Raw genomic sequence first — 22,457 nt, forward strand, 5'->3', positions numbered from 1 at the left:
TTTTTTGTATATTCTAGTTAATGTGATGTATAACACAAATCAGCTGAAGCAATGCCAAGTTTCCAAGACAAAAATCACAAGCACTTTGGATCAAGCAAACCCACCTATTGATCTCTGTGATTATGTAATGTAAAAATTCACTTCCCAAAAATCTAAGGAATAAACCCTGGATTTGAGATATAAGTATTAAAAAAAGAATAGTTTCTCCAGTTTAAATGTAGCTTGTTTTTCTCCCTTCTCCTCTCCTTACCAGCTGTAGGTACTTAGTTAGAGGAATATCAAATCCTGAAAATCTTGCTAAGTAACAAGGTTAAAAATCTCTTCTGACTTTTACATAATATTCTATTTCAAGAATTGTGTTGCTGCCTTAAATTCTGATACAGGGTGAAGATGCAACACCTCCTGTGAAGTCTAACACAGGGAAAGGTTTTGAGACAATGACAAGATTTGTTAAGTACAACTGTTAAAAAAACCCAACACCAGCTATCTTTAACAATTCAAGAGACTCACACTTAGTGAAGTGTGACTGGATGTCTTTGTGGCAGCCTTATAAATCACAATTATCAAGATACTTTAAACTAATACTACCAGCAATGTCTGAGCTCTGGGCAAATAGATATTAATTATATCAGGAGCAGCATTTTAGCTAGCTCATAGCAAGTTTTCATACAACATATTTACCCAGTGAGAAGCACCCTACCCCGAAAATTCCACTTCTGTATTGTGCTCTGTAGTAAACTTCAGGCAAGTCTCGTCCAAGGCAAAACAGCTGTGCTACAGCTGAGATGATATTCTACAAAGGCAGCTAAATCTCTGGATGGATTGGAAAGAAATCCAAAGGATGAATGTGGAGAAAGATGGTTGCAGGTTGGCCAGGATATTAAACCAGCGTGCTCAGAGTCCTCATGGCAGATTCCTTAGCAAAGCTCAGTGTTCCAAGAAGACACCTTGACAAACAAACAACCTGATTTTTAGACACCAAATAAACCATCAACCTGCCTGGGTGATTATATAAAATATGGCAATGTGTTGCTTTTAGTTGCCTCCTGCAGTTGCTTTACACTACGGGGAACCTATTACCAACAGATAATGGCTGTCACATGTTTACCGCATTTCTGGGAAAACCATGTTCCCTCAAGAAGAGCACAATGCCTAAAAATAGTGAAGGAATTAGATGAGCCTTCTATAAGTACTCAGTACAGCCTAGAGATTCTAGTAATTTTATGAGAAACAATGCTGTTTTTCGGGGGTTTTTTTTGAGGTCATCACCAAGACATACCACATTCTCATATCTTTCTTCTTCTTTTTGTAAAGAATAGATACCACAGACTGATTGAAAGGCAAAAGAAATGTTTTGAATTGCTAAGAAGCAAAGACATTTCTGATGCAAAGACTTGGTCAAGATGTTTGCATATTTGAAATTCCCAAAATAAATAGGAATTCCTCTCATAACTGAAGCAACAGAATCAGATACACTAAAGCAGGCTTGATCTTGAATTTCTCAGTGAAAACACTCACTGTATAGAGAAAGCTCCTTTGTACACTGAGTAGATAAAGCTGAAGAAAAGTGGGAACAATGAGTCCTGGTTTATGGGGTTAACTGGTTTTCCCCATAATAGCAGAATTTAAAATGTCCATAGCGTATAAAGTTGTACTGGAGAGTTTCTATTGATCTTTCTCAAGGAGATCATTAAACAGATCCTTTTATTTGGACACCACAGGTTTAACAACCATAGGAAGCCTTGGCAATCCTGGCCAGAAATGCTTGTGAATCACCACAATACAGTAATTGATCTTGCAGCTGTGTGGTAAACATTAAAGACAACTTGTAAAATCACAGTAACTGCCACTTCCCATTCAGTTAATCACACATCAATTCCAACTTTGTGACAGGAAACCTGCAAATAATAAAAGTTCCCTAACTATCTGATATATATATCCTGTCAGCAGTGCAAGGCAGTTCAATGCACCACAATGCAAAATAATAGAGGAACAAATCTTCATCAAAGCAGTGTGTTTACATTCTTTTCTGTGTTACATTGGATGCCTACATGTTTCTTTCAATTGCTGTCAAATTTCTTTGAGAGGAAGGACACAGCAGGGTAAGTATATATTCTAACATATATTTAACACAATTTTTTGATATTTTCTAAGTTCAAATGTGAATTGCTGCATAAGACATTTCATTCCTTCACTTTCTATCAGCACATCTCCAGGAGTGCTGGTACAACCTGCAGGGATGTCTGGCACCAGTCAGTGATGCCACATCTAATTTAGTGCAGGAACTGACTCAAAGGACCTGATATTCCAGTGAATATTAGAGGAAGTTCATGAAGTCTCTTCAGAAGCACCATGATGGCCAAGGCTGGGAACAGAGAATTTTATCAGGTCTGCTGCTTTGAGTGGCAAAACATTTGCCCTGCAAAGAGGTAGAATAGATAGATGAAGCTTAAGGGCAGCCTCAGTTTCTCAGGGGATCAGGTATGTATGAAAGAAAGAAACAGAGCAAAAGTCTTCTCTTTCCTTCATATGTAGAGGAAGAATTGTGTGTTGAGATGCTACAGCATACAGGAATTGCAGGGAATTAACAATATCAATATAATCAGCTGGAAGTGTGAATATATGACTGAGGGCAAAGAATTAAAAAAAAATTACTTTCTTCCTGAAATTTTCTGGGGTTTGTTTATTCAGATGAAGCAAGTGTTGGGAAAAGCAGACACAAGAAGTGTTCAGTGATCCTCCACTAATATTTTCTGGCCCTCCATGTGATTTTCACTTTGAATTACAATGGTAGGAGACTTCATTGCAAGGTGGTCCAAGGAACCACCTGAGTGGGTTTGTTCCTCATTTTAACCTCCTTCCACACACACAAAATCGTCTCAGGGGACAAAAGTATAGCTCAAGATCTACTTAAAGAAGGAGGTAGAAGATTGACCATATAAGAGAAGAGAAAATAATTTCCATGGAAGCCTCCAAAACCTAAAAGGAACCTGTAATTGGGAAATGTTTCTCTGAAGTGTTGTGAGAAACTGTATGTTTTCCCACTTCATGTACACAAAAGAGAACCATTTAATTCTGATCTTGAGGAACACTGAGGTGGCTTTTTCCCTATTCGTGCTCATGCTCCATCTTGAAAAAAATGGAGCATAAATTATATAGGTGACAGCTTTTTTTTCCACACTAACTGAGAATCCTTCCCACAAAGAGCATTTTAAATTCATCATTTATGATTCTGTAACATCTCCTTTGCACAGCTTAAGCAAAGCAGTCTGAAGACTAAATTCAGAATTTGGCTTTCTAAAATCATAACAAATTTAACCAGGCCTTGAAAATGCCTGGTTAAGGTCCCAAGCTTTAAAGATGTGATGCCACTAAATTCCTTTTGAACATGGACCAAAAGTTGTTTTTCAAAAGGATGCCAGCCAAAAGTCAAGCTGAATTTACACATTCTGCCATAGCTACGTATTTCCATTGCTAGGTAAAATCCTACTGATTTTTCTAACATGCTTGACAAGTACATTTAGGAGAAATGGAGATGATCCTAATTTATGTTCATTCTCAAGATAATAATTTATTAAATTCAAACTTTTGTAACCAGCTGAGGACAGTGGTGGTATTTAGGTAAGCCTTACACCTGGCACAAATGGGAAATACGTCTGGCAATTCTTTAATATGCTGAAAGTTCAGGAGAATGAATCTCACCAGTCAGCATTTCCATACTTATAGACCCAGCAATCCATTTTCAGGCAAAAATGACTCATGAAAACTTTAAGCTATGGAAATATAAAGTATGAATTCCCTATATCACAGTAACCATATGGTAAGAGACATATATCATAGACAGTAATATTTTTAAGTGATTCAGTGATTCCATGTTCACTGATTTTGTGCTTGCTTCAGAGGGTGTATGGTCTTTGGACATCTCCTACACTGAATCCAGCCATGCTTTGAGAAGCTTTAAAACAAGCCCTCTTGTTTGGTATAGTTTATATTTTTTCCTAATTGAAAAAGCAGTTTTTAAGGCATCAAAATTATATTGGACACCATGATGTAAAAAAAATAATGGTACAATAAAAACAAAAGGCGGATAAATGTGAATATTAAATAAATTTATAACAACATTGTTATGGAAATAGAAGAATATGGTAATACTTTAACACATCTTCTGGACAGATTGCTTCAAAAATATTTTTCCTTGACAAATCCTTTGAAAATTACAACCTTTGTGTGTTGTTTTTTCTTATGACAGTGCTTCCTCTCCACATTTTCATTTGCATTTTTTTTAGCTACTGTAAAAAAAAAGTGTAAAATACAGCTATCACTAGCAACATTGACAAGCCTAAATAAGTATTTTGTATATATGCATGTATTTGTGCTACAAGAGATTTAAAAAAAAAATTGTCCTTGAAAGAAAATTATGTGCAAAGACTGGAACTGTGGACATTTGTTTTAGCTTGCAATAAAATTTTCAATACCCATCTAATTTCCTTTTCTGATTTCATATCCCAGGGGTCTCAGGCCACCAGCTGAGGAACACTGTCTTGGGGAGAAGCACACTGAGAAAGAGAATGGCTTTGTAGTAGCAGAACACCAAGAAAAACTTCATTATCACTGTTACTGACAAAATAAAATGCTGGTTCAGGTTTCCATTTCAATAACAAGTTTAAATTTCAGGAATTTCCTTCAATTCAAACAAGAAAAATAAATCAGCAGATAACAGATACAGCAACATGTGCATCTTTCCATGGGGCTTTTTTCTGCTGTTTAAATTGTTTTGTTACTAACTGAAGTCTATTTCTGACACCAGATGTGATCCATAAATTCAGTTCCAGAGGATTAAGAACAAAAAAAGTGAAGAACCCCACAATTTTTTCCATTTTTTTAATAGAGAAAAATGAAAACTTATTACCTCAGGAGAAGGCAGTCGTGTCATATCTACCTCACCATTAAGTGGTGAAGAAAGAAGTTTGTCACCTAGAATACTTTTCAAGCAGAATGCCATCACTTCCTGCTGTTTAGGGCTGCAGTGGTTCTCCAAAGACAGTACAAGTGGATAGGCAGATGACTGGAAACATAATTTTGGGATTTTAGTATTAATAAATAAAAATGAGAATAATTGCTTTTCCAAAATATCTTACAAAAGTCCCCTCGGCAATCTGTATTTACCTTCATTTTCAAAGCATGCAGAATATAGATCAGTTGTTTCAGGTTAGTAAGGCAACAGAAAAAGCTCACATTTGTGGAAAAGAGAAAGCACAATTGAAGAAGAAAAAAATGCACCTTCAGAAAGCTAAAGCAGAGCTGGACATAGGCAGAGGTGTAAAAAGAACTGCTTTGTTTTGGTTTTAAAAGGTAAAATCAAATTCTAAAATTAAAATTGACAACATAAAACAAGATTAAATGTCTTTTGCTTTTGTTTATGACAGATTTTTTGAATTGCTTTTCAAGCTGATAGTCTCCCCAAAGCTTTTTCAGAAATTGTTACTTCTGCAAAGACAAGCTATGCATTTTTTAAAATTTTTAATAATACCATAAACATTTCTAGGGACAGTCTATACTTTACTCATCACAGTACTCAAGCAAGGGTAATTGAGTAAAAATTAAAAATAAAAGGTGAAAAGGGGAAATTGAGTAAAACCTAGATAATAACTCAAAACAAACATATCCATTTAAACATACAAATAAATCTCAGAAGTTGACAGTAATAATGGTGGCTACCAAAACCATAGTCTGAATGAAATCTTTGCTCAGGCAGGACCTAAATTGTCAAGAAGGAAAACACCTTTTTATTTTTTCCTGTCTTCACATTTTGTCCCATGAGCTTTTGCTAAGAGAAGCAGAGCTCAGCTTGCATGGACAGCTGGTACCAACCATTACCTGTTGTGATTTTATCATCTCATTGGCACTTAAACTTGAGAAATAAAGTTTGCATTAGAATTAAGCACAATATGTTGTGTATTAGCGAGAATAGGAGAGTTATATCCAATGAGTTTTGAAAAACAATGGAATAAAATAATGGTTTTAATTTCACTTTTAAAATCAGATATTAATTAAATTGTATACAGAAAACTGAATAGAAAAAACACAGCTTTCATTAGCACTGAGAAGGCTAATAACACATATGTGTAAAAATCCACATAAATTTATGATCATGGATGTATAAATTCAGACACATAATGCTGGCCTTATTCTGAGATTTGTATTAATAGTCATACAGCACTTGCTTTGAGCAGGAGTTTTGCCAAAAGCCTATACAAAATCCTGAGACAGTGCCAAAAACTCTCCACATTTCAGTGCTTTTCCAGAGATAGGCAGAAGGAACCTTGCCCTGTGAGTCACCTGACCAAAAAATCAGTAACTGCTAACACTTATCAGGTCAACATTCAAAATAAAAAGAGAGGAAATGAAAAACAAAGTCTCAGACTCATCTATTATCTAAAATTATTGTCTATTTCATAAAGTCACATATAGGATATAAGACAGACTGATAACAGTAGAAGAATAAGTGACACAAAAACCTTTAAAAGATATAAAAAGGGAGAAAATGTCAGACCAATTCTGAAGTAGCTCTTCAATTTATATTCAATCCTTGTTTAAATGATCTGAGGTGAGAATTACACCCAAGAAGCTGAGCAAGATCACCTGAATCCTTTGCACTAAGTTTGGTGTATATTCATTATCAGGAAAAATGATTATGATTCCTTTAAAAGTTTTTAAAATACATTAAGAACAAATAGCACACTTGCTCTGTAATTAATTTTAACAATGCCCATTGCCACATGCTCTGTTTCATATTTTTTTACCCTGGATAATCTATAAGAGCCGTGTCCCTGGCTTAGTCAAAGCCACCATCCCAACTTATTTCTGCAGACATATATCTATACATACCATAAATGCATACTTGTCAATCACATGAATTACAGAACGAAATGGGATTTTGCTTGTTAAAGTGTGACCATGGTACACAATAGGTTCATTGTTGTGGCCATCCCAGCAGTCAATCTCCAGGCAACGACATCCTTTTAGGAGAGCACTTCAGAAGAACAAGAGAAATCATTTCACAGCCAAAAGAAAGATACCATACTTTTCTATACAAGCTGATGTATTTCTTTTTACAAGCACAGTGATCAATTACAGGAAAACCACCTCAGTTTCATCATAAATAAAAATAAACCCTACAAAATTTTACATATATGAGACACACATATTTTCTGTTGCTTATTCTAGGTGTGTTATGTAATAAACTTTCTTGGAGCACTAAAGAATATGGGATTACCTGAATTATCTTCCTTAAAATGAGGGTCAAAGATTTCAATAAAGGAATTTTGGAATAAAGACAAATTTTCACTTAAAACAGAAGAATAAATATTTTAAATGGTCTTTTGTGTTACTCTACCAAACTTGCTTGCAATTTTGAGAATGCCTGTATTTAAAGATCCATTGCACTTAGAGAATCAGGTTGCACTTTGTCTTTACATAAGTCAGTTCTCCCCAGCCCACATTTGTAAGAGGGAGTGCTAAAGTTTCCCAGGCGCCTTGACTTTCCTGCTTTAATTTTAATACGTTAGTGGCATCCCTTAAATTCTTAGGTTTCTAATATTTGACTTGCAACTAACTGAAACATTCCTTATAAACCCTTTCACTTAATTACCAATCTGTCTTTTACACGCTGCTTTTCACACATTAACAATATGTCAAATATGCCTCTAGCTGATTTTAGCATTTTCCTCACACAAATAATAGATAAAGAGGAAAAGAGAGGGGTCTATACCCTCTTTGCAATTACTTTCAGCAATGCAGCATTCACATAATGGAATTTAAAATACTGTTAATTATTCAGTACTGTTTCTGATAGTTGCAGGTCATTACAGAAAATTAAGAGAGCAACAAAAAAAAATTAGTTCAGATAGATGATGGTTCCAACTGCTTTCTCTTCACTAAAGCAGTACAAATAATAGGAATTCTAGACACAGCTCTTCCTAATTCTTAATATATCCTGCCCTCAGTGTTGCCTTTGTTGCACAATGCATTTCCATCTTCTCTGCCATCCTGGTCCTCCTCCTCCTCCTGGAGTCACACACTGTAGAGGTTCCTCCCCTGCTGCCTGCTTGAATGCCCACGTTTTGTGGTTTTTGTACTGCCCATGTGCACTGACCACAAATGTTCTTGACACAGATACACTCCAACACACATCTTCTATATTGAACAGATTAGAGCTTGCCCAGGATTTTTACCTTTCTTTCAGGGAGTTATTTATTTTTGCACAGTGTGTTGAGATTAAAAACTGATTTAATCATGTACTGTACACCATACTATAGATTTCATTTGCTGCAAGGTTGACTTTCTGAGATGTAAGTGAAAAAAATAAATTGTTTCCAGACTATGAACAGATGGTTTGGCAAATATATTGAAAAGGGTGCACATAAAATAAAAGACTACTCTCACATTTTCAACTTGTATCTTTGATGGCTTTGTCCCTTTTTGCCAAGTAGGAGTGTATGTGACTTAGCAGTCATTTCAAAAAAGCCAAAGAATATTTAAAACATTAAAAAACAGTGTCTAAATACCTGGTATATCCCCATAAATGACTGGGTCCCATTAGTTGGTCAGCTATCAAGTAGGTGTTGTGAGAAGATGAAATAAAATAGTCACACAATGGCTGGGTCATGTCTTGATAGACGCTCCTGTGCTGGCTTTTAAATATTGAACATTCGTCTGAGTTCATGTACCTTATAAATCCTTCAAATGACATCTGCCTTCTCTTCCTCACTGCACAAAAACAAAAGGAAAAACATCTCTGTCAGGAAGCCACTCTGATGGTTGTATCTATGTCCTTTCTGAAATTTTTAATACCCAATTCTGAACACTGCTGAAGGTTATACAGCACAACACTTTCCTGAAATTTTAAAGTTCATAACAAATGTATAAATAACTCAAAAATCAGATACATGTGACTCTGGAGCTGAATTGCTGGGGTTCAAACTTCTGAGAGGAAATAAATGTGTTTTGACACTTTTATTCTTCTATGGACAGCAGTAAGAAAAGTTTTCAGTAGTCTGGATTAAATATAAAGTAAAATATTTTTTATTTAATTTGGAAAGTAACATGACATGCCCGACAATGAGATAAGAGAATCTTCTTTTCCCTTTTAAGAGAACCAGGATTATTCTCTAAAAGTCAGTAAGAAATTCTCAATATAATCTTGCAGAAGCTGTGACTCCTAGCACCAAATATCTTCTCCAGGGGTGGAAAAAAATCAAATAAATATTGATCAAATCATGTTTAGAAATATTTGAAATAAAAATAGCATCTTAACAAAATAATTTACTGCCCACACAGATGAATTGCAAATCAAGCTTATTATACTACTGCATTTAAAACAAAATTAACTAATTGAGTCCATCCCAGTGATAGCCATCCCATTTGTTCTGCTTTTGACTGATTTAATGGCAAACAGAGCCATTACACTGCCAGCTATTGCTCCCAATGTCCTGTTTCAAATGCAGTCATTTTGCAAATGATATAATCTCAAAAGTCAGCTTTGCTTCAAAACATAGTTTGAATTAGTGAGGGATTTTGCCCAGTTCTTACTCTAAAATAACTTTATTGTCACCCTAGCAGGCCAGTAGTGAACAAGCAGTAAATAATCCAAGATTATTTTATGCTAACAATAACTTAGAAATCAATGTATACAAACTTGAGGACTGGAAATATCTGCAGGAAAACCCCCTTTTCTGCCCTAGTAACTCTTACTATAACTGTAAGTACCAGAATGCACAAGTTGGAATTGCTATTATCAATCTTTGGGGTGTAACAAAGTGAAAGTTTTACACCTGAATGAGAATTTACAGAAAATAATTATTTCTCTATTACACAGGTCTTTGAACTAGAAAACTTGCAATGTTTTACAATGATAAAGAAAAACAGAAGGCCATGCAGATATCAAACATACATTCACCGCACCACTGTAATTCCTACCAGAAGTCTTTCTGAAATTATTCTTCCACACTTCCACTGACCAAGGATCCACAGACAACCCAGTAAAACCATTTCAACAGCTAAATAATCTCATTTTCAGGAAATTTTCCCTAATTAGGAAACAGAAGTTTACCCTGAAACTTCCTTGCTGTCCAAAATATTTGTTCAGTTTGGTATTACTCCTCTCCTCTGTTTCCGCACTCTTTCACTGGTGAAAACTACTCTCACACTTTCCTCATTCCAGTGCTTTCCACAAAAACAAATCCAAGCCAGGGCATCTTTCTGTTTCAGATTTCTGATAATTTTCCTTTTTCCTCTCATAGGAGAAAACAGGATCCTATTTCTTCATGGGATGTCCTAACAAACTGCTACTCACATTTACCATCTTAGAAGAGTTTACATATTTATTATTTCCTCCGTTTTTTTTCTAGTAACTGACAGTGTCTAGTTGCTTGGATGTTCCCTTTCTAAAATAGATATTCCATTTGAACTTTTCCAGTCTTTCAATTCATCATTCATTTGCCCCCTATTTTCAAAAGTAACCTTTGACTTGTATTAGCCAAGCTTGTTACAGTCAATTTTCTAAGAACTTGGATTTGTCAACCTGTCTTCACTGACCTGATTACATAATTTAAGAAGGCCCTACCCTGTTTCATCCATAGTTTTGACTGAGATCTACTCAGATCAATAATATTACAGAGGAATTTCTTTGGTCTTTTAACTAAGAGATTTGCAGGATGACTTCCTGCCAACCTGATGACTCTTGAAAAGAGTATCCCATTTAGTATCTTAACTTTGGTTTATCCACATGCTTGTGTTATATTGTTCTATAGTTGTAACAATTGAATTAATTTTCTACTTTCTAGATCTTTAAAAATAATTTTGAATTTTTAAATGTTATTTAAAACATAATACGCTCATCCTGTATGCTTTGCCTATAATGAATACATGAACTGTCTGGATTTCATTTCTGATTAATTTATTTTTCATGCTCTATTTCTCTGAGCAATTACAAGTAGAGCTACTAACTATTTATATGTGTGTGCGAGCATTTTTTTGTTTTCTAATAATTCTTACCTTTACTGCATTTATTTATTAAATCAGTGAAAAATACTGGCTTTTCAAAGTCTTGTTTTTTTTCTGAATTATTTATTATGTTTTCCTGTCTGTTTTTGTCATTGACAAAAGTTAACTGCAATATTCTCAAGAGAAATTAATGTTTATGCAAATGTACTGATGAGCATAATCCCCCAAAAATGAACATCTAGCATTTTTTTGTTAGTCAATATAGACTTCAATAAAATATTCAGCTCATGTCTCCAATCAACAGACTAAAAATCTTTGTATCTTTAAAGAGCTTATTACAGGCCCTTACATTTCTGAGGAATAGCCCAGTCACACTATTTTCTGACCATTTACAGACATTTTCTGCTTCTCCATTAAAGGAAATGGGAATTCATCTCCATAACTATTCCACAGTGAAAGACTTTCATCAAGGCCTTACATTTCTCCCCCTGAGAAACCTCAGTCTTTTTCTCCATTAGGACCTTTTGGCAGTAGCTAGTGTGCACACACATATCCATTCCTTGTAGAAAGGGAAGGCAAGAAAAGATCTCTGTCTTCTCATTGCCTCTTTCTGTTCACAAAGTTCAATGATTTCTTCCTTGCCCTCCTCTTTTGGACAGTGTGGAATTCATTTTTTTAGCAATACTCTTTTATATTGTTTGGGTGTTTTTTTTTAATCTGATTTAAGAAAAAAATATTTTTCTCATTCCTCCTGTTAAGGTAAACTCCAGCTCTGCCATATATACAAATACTGTCACATCAGAGAGGAATTATGGATATAACCTGAGTATTTGAAAGACTCTGATTACATTATACATTATTTCCAGTGTTTATTACATTCTGCTTTCTTATTTATCTTGGAACTTCTTTGAAAGTATTTTTCTCCCTCTTTGGAAAGAAAAAAATTGGAAACTTTCATAAGATATTTGCTGTCCTGAAGGGCTGTAGGGTACCTACACTGAAGCAGAGAAAACAAGAAATCATTCTGCACTGGCCAGAGCCTCCTTCAAGACCTGTTTCCTCCTGGAGTGGAACATAGAGAGCAGTGTAGGTGTATCACTTGGTGAGAAATTGAGGTTTTAAAATTTTTAGTATGTTGTGGATAAAAGCAAAATGAAAGACACAGGGCGTCATCCTGAATTTCTTCTTCATGCTTCTTCTTCCTTCCTCTTTATGAGTTTAATTGGCATTTTGTAATTGCACAGAAAAGTCCACATTGGGGGCTCTTTGGGATCAGTTATTGAGTTAAAAAAGAAAATAATCCAGGTGTCAGCTCTTAATTGAATAGTTTAGTCTTAAAAGACCTTGTAACAAAAGATTGTAAGCCATTTTGTGCCTTCTAATGAAAACCTGCCAAACCCACAATAATAAGACTGTTCTACTAATAAAAATATTAAACACCTGAGTCCAAATATAAACTACCATCTCAAGTGCCTTCAATCCAAACCCAAAAAAACCAACACTGGAGGGACTGAGTACAACCTGCAGCGCTTCTGGACTGAAGCAGAGACTGGGGAGTGGGGAAGAAAAGAACCTGAACTGAATTTGAGGCTAGGAAATGGGGAGAAAGGTGTTTCCCATGGTTTTTTAAATGTATGTGTGTGCTTTTTGCTTCCTAGGAGTTGAATTAGTAATTAAATGTCTACATTACTTGGCCTCCAGAGATAGTAAAGTGGGTACAGATATATTTACTGGTAATTTTAGGGGGGAATTCATGAGAAAGACTTGCAGAGACCAGGGTGTTCCTCTGTTGTACTGGAAGGAGGAAGCTTTCAATCATTGTTAAAAGTCAGGCAGAAACATCATCAGATGGAATTTCATACTGTGAAATTTGACTACTTTACATCAGAATGAAACATTCATGCTCTAAGGGAGCAGTAAAGAGGGAAGTATTTCCCTGACTAAAGTAAAAATACAGTTATTCCTTAAAGTAAAAATACAGTCATTCCTTTTCTACTCTGAGTTTACATTCTAGGGAGGCTTTTTTCTACCTTACTTATACCTATAACTGGTTCATATTGGAATAAAGTATCTATCTGAACAGTTCAGTTCAGTTTCCTAAGGGCTTTTATCTTATAATCACCTTATTTTGAAAATTTTCCCTGAGACTGGGTATTTACACACCCTTTCATCCATCTGAACTACTGTGTCTCACAAATCCAGCCACAGCCATTGTCGTTGTTGAGATTTTAAAGTCATCTTTCTTGCTTCACATGATTTTTTATGAAATCTGTAGGACTTTGACAGAGATGTCTGCTTTGTTAAATTTGATTTACATTGGCCAATGGGATCAAATGTTCTCTTCTGCAAATTTCTGCTCTACATCCTGCTCTCTCACACACATACTCAAAAAAACCCAAGAAAACCCTCATGACTGTGTGTAGTAGAATAAACTGAAAATGGTATTTTGCTTCACAAACACATTCTGGATTACTCAAAGTCCTTATCTGACAGATGCACCAGGCTTATATTGTTATTTATGAAGCAAGCTGTTTTTTAAGACAGGACTGCATTTTTGCCCTGTTTTTGTATTGCCTAGCAGTAATATAGGCAGGAGTAGAGTCTTTGAGTGGCAGTACATTATAATTAATAATGGGATGCACCTTCTTATCCTCACTCTGCCTCTAATCCTATCCATGTAAATGAGAAGCATTTTTTTAAAAAAAGACATATATACCAAGCTAAGAAAATGCATTTAGTTGGCATTTTTTCTTTAACCTGATTTAATGAGTCAAGGCTTCTATTCAAAGCTAATAGTAGAATGGGCAGATAATGGGATGTTTGGGAAGAACAAAACTGAAATTTGGGTGTTAGTAAGACATAAATGTCAGGTGTGAATCACATCTTCATATTTTGTGATCAATTCCATAGAAATGGCTCTTTCTGCCAAAAATGCAAGCTTTTAGCATACACATGAAAAAATCCGTTAGTGTAGCATTTTGACATTAGGCATTTAAATTGTATAATAAAAATGAAAACGTAATTCCTTCCTGAAGTAGCTATAGTACCCACAGAGAGTAAATTCAGAGTTATCTGGCCCAATATATTTGGAAATATCTCTGCACAAATGTTAGGGATGCACTAAATGCCGTAAATGGATTTATTTAATTTATATGTAAAATGTAGTCATTGCTTTCATCTTAATTGTATTAATCTTGACATACCAGTGCTATCATATTGATGAGAGAATGGTCATTACTATTAGCAAAGCTGTGAATCAAGTGTCAAAACCTGCCCTTTTCCCTCTCTGTAAAGCAGAGGGCAAGGGTGACAGATGAGTCCAACAGACCATCCTGATGAAGAACGTTCTGTAGCAAATTCAGAATGACAGTTGCACAAAATGGTCTATCACAATACCATATGAATCATCTCCCACGTCAATCATAACTGCAACTTTTCAATAAATATGTCTGAGTGGGAGTTTGAATTCACTCAAAGATGCATGAACAATACAGAGATTATTTTGTTCAGCATTATTTCCAATTATGAGACAAACAAATTTATCACAGGTGAAGAAACAACCAAGAATTTGGCTCAGCATCTGAAATTTAAACCAGACATCAAATTAAACCTATAGAAACATCAGTTGATATTTACAAAGGTGTTTTCCAATAGACTGAAGATTTTTCATTGTTTAACTGTGTTACAGTTCTTGACTTTCCCATCAAAACAAGAGACACAAAATAAAAGGAACCTTTTAAACTGGTAACTTGTACAATTAGTAAACATTACTTCCTCTGAAAGAGTGGAATATGTTTAAAAATGTACAAATTTGAAAAGCAACCTCAAAGAGTAAGGGCATAAGGAGTCACGTGTTTTGCAGCTATTACTGGACAGTAAGTGTCTCTTAATGAAATACGAAATGTTCTTCTGTTTCTCAGTGAAAAAGTGGCATTTTCCATTTTCTTCTTTCACAACAAGTCAGCATAGAAGACCTGGGTTTTTCATCCCAGAAGAAATATTTTCTCCTTGAGTTTGCTTTTCCTAACCAGTTATCAATTCCGCCCATTTTCAAAGGCTGGGAACCAAGGAAATGGAAGAATTAAACACATTCCACCACTGAATAAAATAACAGCTTCCTTTTCATAGCTCAGTGGTAAAATTTGCCACAAGCTGAAATCAGTGAAACTCAGCAGAAGTGTTACACTTCAAATTGGGGCATATTGAAATAGGTGAAGAACATGTCAGAGATTTATGAACCTCTCCTCATCTCAGAGTTCTAGAGAATCAGAAAGGGTGACCAGGCACCTCTGAAAATCTTACACAGTGCTTCTGCAAGGGAGTCAGAGGGACATCAAAGTCTTGTCTGAAGCCTTGCATCATCACTAAATGACTCAAGGGAGAGAAGACAGGGTAACGAGCAGACAGGAAGAATGGCAGATAAGAACTTTAAGAAAAACAAATTGGAAATGGTTTATAATGAGTTGAAGGACAGAATTTATAGAAGGACTGGAAAGAAAAGATTAAAAATGACAGAAAAAAGGAGAGAGCAGAGAAAGAAAGGCACCATGAAAATTAATTAAAACAAAGGAAGAAAAATAATTAATGATGAAAAGACATGCTTTAAAATAAATAAAGAGATGAGTTTTTGCAAAACCAAGTCATTGAGAGAAGCAAAATAAATCACAGCTAGATATCAAATAATTTAACTGTGCATACCTTCATCAATGGGTTCATACTTCAGAATAATTTCTAAGACAGTTGTTTCATTAGCTTCAGTTTGAAATTGTTCTTTTGCAAGAAATTTCAGGAGCTGGCCATCAGGTAGAATGTTGCCATCTATTGAGTAAGCCTTGAATAGTTCTTCAAATTCAGGTCTGTGTACAAGAGCTCGATAAATAGCTCTGAAGTCGTCCATGCTAATTATATCTCCTGAGTGTTTGTCAATGGTTTTCTGAGGAAAGAAGCAACCAAAAGATTTTTTTTAAAAAAATCAAAAAACAACATTCATATATGCAAAGTTATGCACCAAACATTTTTTTATAACTGACCATAGGAGTAAGAATCATAGAAGAATCCAACAGTGAATACAATCAGATTACATTCTTCAACTTTTAGATTATGCTTTGTGTGCTACAAATATTTTATATAAAGTAAAATGGACCATATGACATAATTAGCATCTAAATAAGCACAATAAATTTAGATTTAATGAATTTTAATATTAAAATATATTGTCGAAAATCTCTAAAATGCTATGCATTAAAACAAATGTGCAGCATAAAACTTATCAAGTGGAAAATATATTTAGTATAATACCTCTCCAACAGCTATTGACATCATATTGTAAATATTGTCAGTAAAATTTACATCAACCAGTAATCTTAAAAATGACATAAGGATGTCCAAATTATCAAGAGACAAGTCTTTTAACACTTCAAAGAAGAAACACTAATAAAAATTGAAGATGATATTTTATAATAACCTATGACATCATGTTCTGTTCTTAACAAGCCAGAATGTTTAACTTAGGTTAATCATTCACGCTTTCAGAATTCTTCAATTTAAGCTTGTTTTCATAGAGCTTACAAAATGTTAGCATAGTAATTAATTTCAGTGTTTCAGTGTAAAAGCCAAAAGAAAAGTTAAAAGGGCAAAAGAATTTGAATAGAATTATAATTTTTACCATTTCTGCTTTTTGTGGTTTTCTCAGGTTTAACAATTCAAATTTTCCTTTAAAATTTTATACTCAAAATAAGTACCTGCATACAAAATATAAATGTTTGTAATATTTTAGCCTGAAATATTCTTAAAAGTTGCCAAATTAAGAGAAATCTGCTGACAAAATTGCTCACAAAAATAAAAAAAAAGGGCAATGTACTGCCTCAGTGATCATCACTGTAAATTGATGAAAATTCCTAATTGTTGGCTCCTTAAACAAAAAGTGCCAAAGAGGCCAAGTTCCAGCATCCAAAACATGGCACTTACAATGGCTGGGTTGGCTTCCACCAAAGTGTCTATAAACAGGAAATTGCTTACTTGAGCTCTGGCTGCTCTTTGATCAAGATTTGGGATTACTGCTCAATTAGATTTATTTACATGGTTTTGAAGCCATAGTATAAAATCTAAAATTTAATGATCCACTGACAGTTCCTTCCTACTCAGTACAGTTCCTACTGTACTTCTGAATAAGTACAACGATAGGATTAAAAATATATTAGATAACTAAAACAAGTAGAAAATTAATTTCATGAGTTCTAGTGAAAACATCCTACAAATCAGTACTTCAGTATTTGCTTTGAGCTTGTGAAAGAGAATAATAATGATTTTTAACAGAAGTCACTAGCAAGAAAATATTTCTGTACTAATGCTAATTATTCACATTTCAGTATTGCTGAAAAATTCCCCAGCTAAGGTTGATATCTTCAATCCAATTTTTAATGTTCTTAACAATACAGCAAATTTGCTCATAACCATTAAGCAGGAAAAGAGAATACCAACTTATTTTGGAAATAAACAGTCTATCAGGACTTGGAAGATGTTCACTTAGTTGCTGGCACAAAGAGAAGCTGGGCAAAAAAATTAAAGTTTCTATTTTAGTTGCCTTTTGATGAAATACAGGCAATAATACTACATAAGAGAGCTCTAAAAGTTAAAGTGATAAAATCATGTCACTATAAAAAGATATTCTTACAATTTTGGGGGTAGATTTTTGTCATTCCTATTTTTATTAATGCACATCAAATCTTTGCTGTTCAGAAAAAGAAGAGACAAAGAGTCTTGAGAGAAATTATATGAAAATTTATTATTCCTTAAAACCTAATTTTCATATTGCTCAAAAGAGTATTACAGTAAAACAAACTCAAAGAGAACAGACAAGAAAGAAAAGCAGATTATTCCTTTAAATTGGTTTTCTATAAAATGTATTTTGCTATGTGTAACCATTAGATTAACTGCTGGTGTGTAGTTAGTTACAATGATGTCAGTAAGATTCCCTTCCAGAATGCTTTGAATTTTTACATGTTATTACACTGATTAAATATTTGAGCCCCCCAAACTACTGGACACCTGTAAATCTTTCCCAAATAGCAAAGAACACCTACCAGTACAGCAATAAATAACTAGATCAGGCTATTGGGTATAATAGGTTATTAAACACAACTAGATCAGACTTGTTCTTTGCAGGTCACTTCCCTCAAATAATTCTTCTCACTCTCAAACTCCTGCCAGAAATCAAAGTAGGGGGAAGATAGAGGAAGCAGTGAGAAATATTTTTAAATTCTCAAGAACTTCTCCAGATTGGCAAATATCTCCTTGCAAGTTCAAAAACCACAGGAAGCCTCTCCAGCCAGGGTTGAACTCATGCTGCTGCTTCTACCTTGGCTTGACCACAATGAGAGGGGAAGACAGGGTGAGGAAAACTTAGCACCTTCCTTCTTATGACCTAAAAGTCTCTGACTTGCCATAGTTAATTCTCCTCTGCCAAATCAGGACAGAATCAGCCAGCTGGTTACAACATTCTTAAAAGAATCATGTATATAAATGTGTAAATAAATAAATAAACAAATATGTATTTCTATATATACACACACTTGTTTTCATTCCCTTAGGGAAACAGCATTACCAGACAGCTTTTTTGGGGGACAAAAATGAGGTAAAAGGAAAATCTTACATCTTTTGAGTCATTACAATAAGAACATGTATACATGTATACCCAGTATGTGCCAAGGCACACAGTTTTCTAGTATTTGCTCACTGGGATGTGGTACTTGTTGCATCCCCAGGACAAAGGAGGAATTGAGAATCTGACTCCATGTTCTTAGAAGGCTAATTTATTATTTTATGATATGATATGATATGATATGATATGATATACTATACTAAAACTGTACTAAGAATAGAGAAAAAAATCGAAAGAAAAAGCTTAACAAAATACTAATTAAGAACTTGTGACTGCTACTAGAGTCCTGACGCAGCTAGATCATAGTTGGTCATTAAGTAAAAACAATTCACATGCTGGACAAACAATCTCCATACGGCATTCCAAAGCAGCAAAACAGGAGAAGCAATCAGACAATTCCCTGAAGCTTCTCAGCTTCTCAGGAGAAAAAATCCTGGCGAAGGGATTTTTCAGCAAATATGACAGTAACAGCGGCACAAGATCTGCTTGGCAGTAGTTTGCCTACACTAAATTAACTTATTAAGACCAGTTTCTAGCTGGATGGTGTAACCTTCATGGACATCTAAAACACTGCCATGTCTCAAGGCCAAATCCTTTCCCTGGGGTGCAATTCCCATCCATTCAGGTACACCTCTTAAATACTCCAGGAGAGATGTAGTGGAGAACAGAATGAATGTGTGCTGGATCTAAAGCCTGAGCAGCTCAGACAAGTCCATGTTGTCCTCCTGGCAAGAAGATTTTGAGGAAGTTGCTCTCATGGCTCTGCCCAGCAAACAGGCACATCTGGGTTCATTAGCTTGATCACAGAAAAAGCTGAATAGGATGAAACCAGAATGCTTCAAGTTATCTCAAGTGTGGTAATTTTACAAAAAACCTGGGAATCAAAATTGACGTGTGTTCCATCTGACACTAATCTGTTGTGGTGGAAAGACAGAGTTATGGGGATGTCAGTCTCTTCTCCGAGTACCAAGAAGTAGGACAAGCAGAAGTGGACTCAAGCTGTGCCAGGGATGGTTTACACTGGCTAGTAGGAAAAATTTCTTCACTGAAAGTGTTGTCAAGCATTGGAAGAGGCTGTCCAGGAAAATGTCTGAGTCACCATTCCTTTAAAGTATTTAAGAGACCTGTAGATGTGGTGTTTAGGGACAAGGTTTAGAGGTGGACTTTTCAATGTATTAATGGTTGGACTCAGTGATCTTAGAGGCATTTTCCAATCTAAAAGATTGTGATTCAAATACAAGCCCTGGGTTATCTATTTTACACAGAAATAAAAGACCTGGAGGAGGAAAAATCTTTGCTGATTTTGCACACCACTCTAGCACAAAATACATTTCCCAAAAAATTAACTTGAAAAAATTCAGCAAAGGTATGATGTGCGTAACTGAACTTCTGAGCTACTAATTGCTTAATGTACATACACCTTACCTTGAAAATATGTTTTAAATGATCTTCATCAAAATTTATTTGCATTTTTTCAAGAAGCCTAATGCAACCATCTAAATCAATATTCCCATTCTTGAAATCATTCTGAATGAGATTCCAAAACCACGTATGAGACGTGAAGTTAAGGAAGATTTTGGCCCATGAAATTGCCCATTAATGGGGGGATGAGGGGGAGAAGTTTCATTTTCTTACAGCTAAGAAGGTTGTGCTTTCCTTTTCTCATACTCTAGAACATCCTTATCTTCTGACCTGTGAGAATGCAGCAGGCCCTGAGGTGTGCAGGAAGAGATTTTTGCTCTGTCTTCAGAGACTTAGAGGGCAGTGACCAGAAGGGCTGAAGGGAGGGAGTGAAGATGATCAGGGGATGCTCAGGGTGCAGAAAGGGGTGCAGTGAGAGGAGAGAAATGTGGAGAGGGCAAGGGGAAATTCCAGCAGGGAATGGTGGGAAATGCCAGGAAACACCAAGGAATGAGTGTCCCCAGCACTGTGCCCACCCAAACCTTATCAACCCGCCCTGGCTGATGGGACTGGCTGCCCCAGGCCAACCCTGCCACCCTCCTGTGTGCCCAGGCCACCTCCAGGCCTGAGGGGAAAGAAACACACCAGGGGGACCCAATGGCAGCTGTCACAGGCCAGGGAGGGGAGAGGAGGAGGAGAAGGCAGCAGAAAAAAAGGATATCTATTCTCATCCATGGTGGCTGTGCTCCAGCCCCCTCACAGCAATGCCATTACCAGCCCTTGCTCGGGCTCACAGTGGGCTCCTCATGCCCCCATGTCCTGTTGGAGTGCCATGGAACGTTCGCCCCTCCATCCTTCCAGTGTTGCTGCAGTGATGTCACAGACTGCAGGCGCCCAGCACAGGCCCCTTCCTGCCACTGCTCTAACACCATTGTGGGCCTTTTCCTTCCAGCACCAAATATGTCCCAGGCCCTGCCCTCATCCGCCATCTCCCACCCTCAGGATATCCCACACGCCAGCGCGGGCCGAGGCGGGAGCTGCCTGAGGCCGAGTAGGCCTTTGCGGCCAGCGGTGCCAACGTCCTCCTGGGGACTTTGGCCAGCTTGTCCCACGTGTCTCTGCTCTGCTGCGAGGTGACAAGCTGGTGAGGCAAGCGGTCACCACAACATCTTCCCCCAAAAAAACCAGGAGCACTGTGCTACCAACCCACTGCAGCAGCTTGAGGGAAAACCCTGGGCCTCAGGGAACCAGCCAACTCCATGGTTCAGCGTGATGGTGGATGTTGGGGAATGGTGAGAAACCACCCAAAGGGCTGGAAGGCCACCCCAAAGGGCTGGGAGACCACGTAAAATGGCTGTGAAGCCACTCCAAAGGGCTCTGAGGCCACCCCAAATGGCTGGGAGGCCATCCCATAGGGCTGGAAAGCCACCCCAAAGGGTTGCAAGGCCATCCAAGCTCCAAGTTCCCTGCAGGGAACTGCTGCGTCCTCAAAACCAGCCTGGGCAAGAGCAGCTGTCCATGTTGTCCTCCTGGCAAGAGGATTTTAAGGAAGTTGCTCTCATGGCTCTCATGTGCCTCATGCTTTGAGGCACACCAGTATCAGCCTTCAAATCATTTGGACAACCTTTGGAAATCAGGCTGGACTTCCACCCTTTCTCCATTTCCCACTCATTTTACATGGATTCTTCTCCAGGCAATCTGCTTCAAAGTTGCCAGCTTCCATGTAGCTGTCAGCAAGCCTGAGTGAGACTCTAAATGTGACAGACCAAAGGCAGTTTGCCACAGGTTTTATGAAACTTGTGAAAGCCGAGGACAACAAGTTTTGTATTGGTATTCTGGAAAACATTCAGGTTTTGTCAGAGGATATATGAGGGAAAAATCTGTCAAGGAATTCCCTGTTACTCACACTTTTATGGACTGGAATAAACTATGGAATGTTCAGCATCTGAACATCAAGGTCTCCAATGCTGAAGTGCTTCAATGCTTGCTGAAATACTATCTTTGATATGATGGCCTAAATAAAAAGCAGGGGGGAAAGACAAAATGGAGTTGTTTAATTGATTTATTTCTGGATCACTCAGGAGAGTACAGAGACTTCCATCAGTCAATCACCACTTCAAAAATAATTCAGGTCTGCAGTGACTGGAAATAATCTGCTGGAGTTTTTTTTTCCACTTTCTTCATGTACTTTTCAAGTGCTTTACCAGTAACAGTCAAAATGTCAAAGCAGCACAATGCTACAGGTGAGATAGTAAGCAAATTCTTATTTTCATTTGTAATTTTAACTAAAATTACATTCACTCATGTAGCATCACACCAAATGAAACATTGATTTTAAGGAAGTTGGTAAGGTAGATTGGCAAAGATTGGGACATAGTATCTAGATTTCATT

At 36.4% G+C, this 22,457-nt stretch overlaps 2 protein-coding genes across 2 annotated transcripts in view; one reads left to right on the top strand and one right to left on the bottom strand.

The window, feature by feature from the left end:
- Positions 1–20,997, bottom strand: part of PLCZ1 (phospholipase C zeta 1) — a 45,487-nt gene extending 24,490 nt beyond the window's left edge. Inside the window, exons 1-6 of the mRNA XM_059472635.1 lie at positions 20,840–20,997; positions 20,090–20,207; positions 15,703–15,937; positions 8,568–8,769; positions 6,889–7,033; positions 4,910–5,065 (exon numbers count right to left, since the gene is read on the bottom strand). Coding sequence (XP_059328618.1) covers positions 4,910–5,065; positions 6,889–7,033; positions 8,568–8,769; positions 15,703–15,937; positions 20,090–20,207; positions 20,840–20,997 — 1,014 coding nt within the window. The remainder of the gene's footprint in view (positions 1–4,909; positions 5,066–6,888; positions 7,034–8,567; positions 8,770–15,702; positions 15,938–20,089; positions 20,208–20,839) is intronic.
- A 28-nt stretch (positions 20,998–21,025) lies between these two features.
- CAPZA3 (capping actin protein of muscle Z-line subunit alpha 3) lies at positions 21,026–22,070 on the top strand. Its single transcript, XM_059472636.1, is given in 5 exon segments — positions 21,026–21,034; positions 21,135–21,214; positions 21,563–21,802; positions 21,804–21,952; positions 21,955–22,070. Coding segments are annotated over 5 exon segments (594 nt in total).
- Positions 22,071–22,457: the final 387 nt, after the last annotated feature.

The sequence above is a fragment of the Ammospiza nelsoni genome, chromosome 5 (assembly GCF_027579445.1).
Source record: "Ammospiza nelsoni isolate bAmmNel1 chromosome 5, bAmmNel1.pri, whole genome shotgun sequence".
Taxonomy (NCBI): domain Eukaryota; kingdom Metazoa; phylum Chordata; class Aves; order Passeriformes; family Passerellidae; genus Ammospiza; species Ammospiza nelsoni.